The sequence below is a fragment of the Adiantum capillus-veneris genome, chromosome 25, assembly GCF_014529385.1.
Source record: "Adiantum capillus-veneris isolate H3 chromosome 25, ASM1452938v2, whole genome shotgun sequence".
In the NCBI taxonomy this organism is placed as follows: Eukaryota; Viridiplantae; Streptophyta; class Polypodiopsida; order Polypodiales; family Pteridaceae; genus Adiantum; species Adiantum capillus-veneris.
The window spans coordinates 66,420,122-66,426,546 of NC_140955.1; the positions used below are offsets into that span (position 1 = coordinate 66,420,122).

Here is a 6,425-nt window from a genome sequence, read left to right on the forward strand (position 1 = left end):
TCACTGAAGAAGAAATTCTACGAAGGTCATCAAGCGTATCTTCTAGAGAATCATGTGTTACGCGATGGCTTTTTGGGAAGAGAGCCACCGAGGATGTCTGCACAAGCATGGTTAGAGAAAAAGGAGATGTGTGATGACGGATTGCCCCCATGGATGAAGAGACTATCTGTATGATGCGAGTTACCATACTGGCCCCGACTCATGATCAATCACTTGCTCGATCCAATGCACATATTCAAGAATGTGGGTAATCTACTATGGGACCATTTGATCGGCAAGAAAGATACTTTGGGAGCCAGAGTTGACCTTAGAAATGTGGATCGTATGGAGAAATATTGGCCGCAAACAGCGTCCGATGGACCGATAAAACTCCCTAAAGCACCATGGATTTTCACAGGAGCCCAAGAACGCAAAGTAAAAGAGACCATTCGATCTTTGCGGACCCCCACTGGCGTAATGAACTCGCTCCAAACGTGTTTTACTAAAGAAGGAAAGCTTACCGGTTTGAAGTCACACGACTGGCATAAAATGTGTCAGGTATGTTCATAGTGGAGTATATCATAGTGAGAATTGTGTAACAAATTCGTGTGTGGACGTACTTTAATATCATTGCTGCATGTGTTTTGTATTTTATTTTACCGGTTTCCATTGAGGGTTGTCTGTCTCTTGACGTCTGTAACACAATCTACAAACTTACGAAGTTGGTACAATGGATCTCACAAAAGGAGATCAACGTAGACTCCATACCATTCACCAAAATAAACGCTGCGGAGGTTGTGTGTATGTTTGAGAAACATTTTCCTACTACCATGCTAACCATTCAGGTGCATCTTCTTGTTCACATAGTTGATGAGGTGGAAATAGCCGGCACAGTACATTCCAGATGGATGTTATTTTTAGAACGTTTCATGAAAACGCTCAAGGGATGTGTGCGTCAGAAGGCACGTCCAGAGGGTAGCATGGCAGAAGGTTGGCTGGTATCAGAGTCCCTAGTGTACATTGGAGAGTGGCTAGACGGATTTGATAAAGCCCGGGACACGCTATGGCAAACCATAGATGATGAGTGCATATCTAGAATTGTCATGTGCAATCTCGGTGTTGAGAAGAAGATGACGGAAGATCTAGAGGCTAAAATCAACCGATTTTGCATGCTTCACAATCCAGTCATGCAGAAGTGGATCTCACAATATGAGGATGCAAAGCAAGAGTGACCAAGGGAAAGAATCGAGTGGAGATGGGGAAGACGACCACCGATGCACTATCCAACGGGTCTGGAGAGCCTACCAACATTCATGAGATTAAGACAGTTGCACAACCAACTGAAAAGCGCACAACAGTGCGGTGAAGAAGTGACTGAGGAAGAGTGGGAGTACTCTAGGGGTTGTGCGACCAAGGTAAGTTTGTAATGTATGACTAGTAACTTTCTAGATGTTTGAACGGCCACTCATAATCTTTGTTGGTTGTAGTATAAGTCATACACAGCAGCATGGTGTAAAGGTCGACATTTTAGGGTGGAACGGATCGACAAAAAACGTTTTACTCAAGATTGTGGAATCATGAAAAAATTTGAACTCACTAGTCGACGACGGTCCTGTGATACAGATCTTGTGGTGGCGGAACTCACTTAATTACTTCGGCACGCTACAAGATATTTTGAGGATCGATTATAGAGGATTTTTTGTCGACTTGTTCGACGTGCAATGGTTCAAGATAATCATGGAGGGTCGCAACGCTACTTTGCATAGAGAAGAGTCTGGTTTTCTTGAGGTGGATTCAACTAAGAAATGGACTGACCTAAGAGACACTTTCCTACTACCCGAGCATTGTGAACAAGTAAGTATGTAAATAGTTAACGTGTGTTTTAGAATTTATGTGCTTGGAAGCTGTCATGTAAGTTATGTGGCTCTGGCAAGTGATATTTCATCCCACAACCATGTGCCAATCATAGTGGCATCAATGGAGGAGATCAGAGAAGATGCCTAGTCAGAAGCCGTGGAGGTGGTGCTATACGAACATCAAGCTGCTACTCTCTATGGGGTGCATGCAGAGGATCTACAAAATGAAACAGGATCTACAAAATGAAACAGAGGACATCTGTTTAAACGGAGAGCTCTATATAGATATAGGAAGTTATGTTGAGCTATGCGAGGATGAGAGAGAGATCTCTTAAAGCCAAAAATATTGTATTTGAACAAGATGGCTCCGTTTTGTAAATTCAGAGTTATGCACTTGCCTCTTTCATCACTCAAGTTGAATAGAAGAAGAACGCTTTTTGTTGCTACTAGCCTTTGAACATTCCAAAGCTACATGCACATTCAAGTTCTTGTACGATTCTTCGGCTCATTAAGTATTTGCGTCATTGCATCATTGTATTTATATGCGTCATTGCGTCATTGTATTTAATGGTCTTTGCGTCCACTCTAGGTACGTATGCTCTAGGTATGTTCTCATTAGCAGAGACGATGAGCACCTCCTCATCTCTCTCTCTCTCTCTCTCTCTCTCTCTCTCTCTCTCTCTCTCTCTCTCTCTCTCTCTCTCTCTATCTACTTGTCCATGTTTTCTACTCCATTCATTCAATATTAAGTTTAAATGTTCGCGTATTTAATGCAAGTATGGATGATGACAAGTTTCTTTCTTCTTTGTCACCCCAGCAGAGACAGTGGTACGTGGAGTGTCATCGCTCTGGCGCACCATCGCGCGTTCCTACTCCATCCGCATCTCCCTCTATTTCGGAGTCCTCAATGCGCTCTGAAGCTTCGGTGTCGACGAGACGATCTTCACACTCGTCTAGGCACCGATGCTCTAGTGATGGTGATGGCGGTGGCGCCACTGATGCTTCGACACCGCCTGGTGTTCGACGAGGCTCTTTACCCTCCCCTTCTTTGCGCGTCCCGACACCAGCCACGGCATCGCCATCGACACCAGGTTTTGCACGGTTGAGTGCCGTTCCCCACAGCTACACACCACTAGCTACTCCTCCAGGAGTCACTCCAGTGGACACTCCTCGCTTCGGGGCTCAGACTCCAGTGGAGACACCTGGCGTCCATACCCCCGTTGACACGTCACTAGAGACCCCTGTCGAGACACCCAGGTTCAGGCGTCAGCGGCGGCGAGAGGGCTTGCCTTACTCCGTCGACTTTAGCGGCGGCATCATCTTGGATGATGACGACAAGAAGGTGATTTCGTGTATGCACGGTATTTGCTCTCAGGTGTTTAGACACTACATACTAAACACCTGGAGTGAAGTACCGAATGAATTAAGAGACAGAGTCATCAGCATGCTTCATGACGAGTTTCCCATTCCAACACGGGATGACCGCTTCAATGAAGATGTGATGAAGGTTAGAATGCGCGAATACTGCAATCATAAGCGTTCCGAAGTGCAAAAAGCAATAAAGCATGGATGGAACAGACCAGATTGGCTGGCCAAAGAAGATTGGAAGCATGCGAAGAAAGAAGCGCACGAGAATCCCGACAAGTGGAAGAAACAAAAGGAGGCAGCCAGAGCGCGAGTTGAGGCAGGGAGCTCACACCACTTGGGGAGTGGCGGGTGGGCATCATTTCAGGCCGATTTTGTAAGTGTTTTTCCATCTATGTTCGATAGTTTAGGGTTTATGGGATTTGAAATTCTAACAGAATGGATTCTTTGTATGTTTTGACAGTGGTCGTTTACAGGACGTGATCCCACTCCGTACGAGCACGAGTACGCAGGCAGGAAGGGCTTAAACGCCCTTATAGACATCCTGACTTCTCGCGGCGGCATGGTTAGTATTAGGGTTTATTATTTTCTATTTATTGTATTGTTTTATAAACGTCGCTCGCTATATGTTTATACTTACAATGGGCTATCTTATTGTTTTTTTTTGCAGAATCCGACAGATACGCCGCTTGGACGCGATGAGACGTCTGATTAGACGACGTTAGTTTAGCCATAGCTAGATAGCATTAGTTTCTTTTTGTCCTAGCTTATGTATCATGAGACCATGTAACTATGTATTTTTGAAAACCATGTATATTTTTTAAATAATGACAATGGTTTGTAACTATTACATTTGCAATGATTAACAATCAAGTGATTTTGCTGCTGTGTACAATTGTCATTTATTTACTTCCATCAATTCACGCTTGTCATTTTTGTATCTTTATTTTGCAAACAATACGTACTATGGATGTTGGAGTTAATGATTATATTGTCTTGTGGGTGACTATTTTGGGTCTATATTTACCTTTGCACGTTTTTTCAAAGGTAAATAGACCAATGAAACATTCAATATGGTTGATGGGTGGCAGTGCATTCACCAAAAAATTTTAATCCCGGGCATCGCTATGGGCGTCGCTATATAGGGCTGTGCAACGTCGCTATAAGCGTCGCTATCTATGGCCCTGCAGCGTCGCTATATAGTGACACTTATAGCGACTGCAATAGTTATTACTATAGCTATGTTCTCTATCGACGCTAATAGAGACGCTTTGAGGGACGCTGGGGGTTTAAAAAACCTAGTGTATTTTCGTCGCTATAAGCGTCACAAGAGCACACAACCTCTTGTAGTGATAATCTACAAGGCCCTTCCACCTATTCCCAAAGAAAAGAAGGAAAAGCGCTCAACAGGCTATTGGGATGGCTTTCGAGAAAAACTTCAAAAGTGGTGTAGCTGTGGCAAAAGAAGGTAGCGCAGAGAAGATTTTCTTTGCAATAAGGAAAGGGTGCAGTTGGGCTTTTATCGACCCAACCCCCCCGCACTGATAGCTCAATTGGATAGAGTCCCTAGCAAAAATCAGGTAGTTAGAGGTTCAACTCCTCTTCGGTGCCCATCGTTTCATGCCCGACTCTACGCCGTACGGACGGGACGGATAGAAAATCTATTTGCACTTGGGTGAAATTGCCCGGCCTGCCTCACTATGCCCTGAGAATGAAGTAATACGACTTATTTTCATACGCTCATCAGTACGTAGACTACCTATAGCCTTCGCGGTTCCGTTAGTCTAGCATTAAATAGATAGCTTATTATGCTTTAATTTCTTCAACTATGTCAAATATGCCATTTTCTGCCAGCAAGGACAAATGGCACTTTATCCCGTGATAGAGAAATCAGTTACATTTAGTGGTCGAATCGTTGATTTCACGCAAACCACGTTATCTTCCGGTTTCCTGGTACTGCCGTCTAGAGCGGTGCGTATCCACTCTTGCGAGTGGATAGCGTTTTGGACAACTGGGCCTAGACTGTATTACAATGAAACTATCATTTATTCTTCATTTTCGCCATCATCTAATTGTATCGAGGTAGACATCTCAGTTGAGGTTAAAGTGTAGGGTACATTAGTTACTGAAGAGTTTGAAACCTCTGTTACTGGAGATTGATCTATTAAAGTTACTAAAGAGTTATCGGTGTTTGGATTCTCTATTATTGTTACTGGAGTTTGATTGGTTAAACTGTAGGGGATAGTTGTTATTGAAGAGTTATTAGTGTTTGAAACCTCAGTTACTGTTACTGTTACTGGAGATTGATCTGTTAAAGTTATTAAAGAGTTATTGGTGTTTGAAACCTCAGTTACTAAAGATAGCGTTGTAGAGTCTATATCCCGTATCTCCGAAATACCCAATAGATCACGACGTCCCTGTATCTCTTCAACTGAATCCTCGCTTAATGACATAGCTTCATTATAGAATTGGTGCATTCTCCCTAAGACATTTTCTATATTATATGCTTGATGAAAGGAATCTTCAGTTTGGGTAGATATTGAATCTTCAGTTTGGGTTGATATTGAATTTTCAGTTTGAGTTGATATTGAATTTGTAGTAGATATATTTGAATTAAACAAAAGTGGCCTTTTATTAGAAAGAACTGAATTTACATTAGGTGTTAAATTGTGATTAAATATCCATTTTAAACTAATAAGGTAAATTATACCTTTCATTAAAACTATTATCCTATCAATATTATTATGCACTTGGTTGTAGTTAGGTTCAATACCTATTTTTTCTAGTTGTACCCGGGCTGCATTTCCTGTTGTTGCAATATCAGATAGCATTTCATCTAAAGTTCTACCTAAAACTTATAATTTCATTTGAGCTGCTGCAATATTAAATAGTACTTCTGTAGAATTTCTACCTAATTGTTCTAATTATATTCGGGCTACATCTCCTGCAGCTACAATATCAGATAATATTTCCTCTGAGGTTCTATTTATTATTTCTAATTGAAATTCATTAGAGTTTACCCTTTCCGATATTATTTCACCTAATGATACTTGTGAAGAGTTAACATTTTCAAGAACTTGAGATTCCGTGTAACTTGAAATATCTGGAGATACTGTTGAACTGGGATCAATTCCATTAAAATAGTAAACAACTGCTGCTACAGCTACTGCTACTACTATTCCTAACAAAACAATAACTTTTGGGTTTTTATACCATACTGATGAT

At 41.9% G+C, this 6,425-nt stretch overlaps 1 protein-coding gene across 1 annotated transcript; it reads right to left on the reverse strand.

Annotated features, from left to right (window-relative positions):
- Positions 1–5,245: 5,245 nt before the first annotated feature.
- Positions 5,246–5,775, reverse strand: LOC147425026 (uncharacterized). Its single transcript, XM_086500737.1, has one exon. It carries the CDS (start codon positions 5,675–5,677, stop codon positions 5,246–5,248), a length of 432 nt encoding a protein of 143 aa, XP_086356863.1. The 5' UTR covers positions 5,678–5,775.
- Between the last annotated feature and the right edge of the window lie 650 nt (positions 5,776–6,425).

Excerpts from the sequence above, each read along its gene's own strand:
- LOC147425026 (XM_086500737.1), bottom strand. The coding sequence starts at position 5,677 with ATGCACCAATTCTATAATGAAGCTATGTCATTAAGCGAGGATTCAGTT.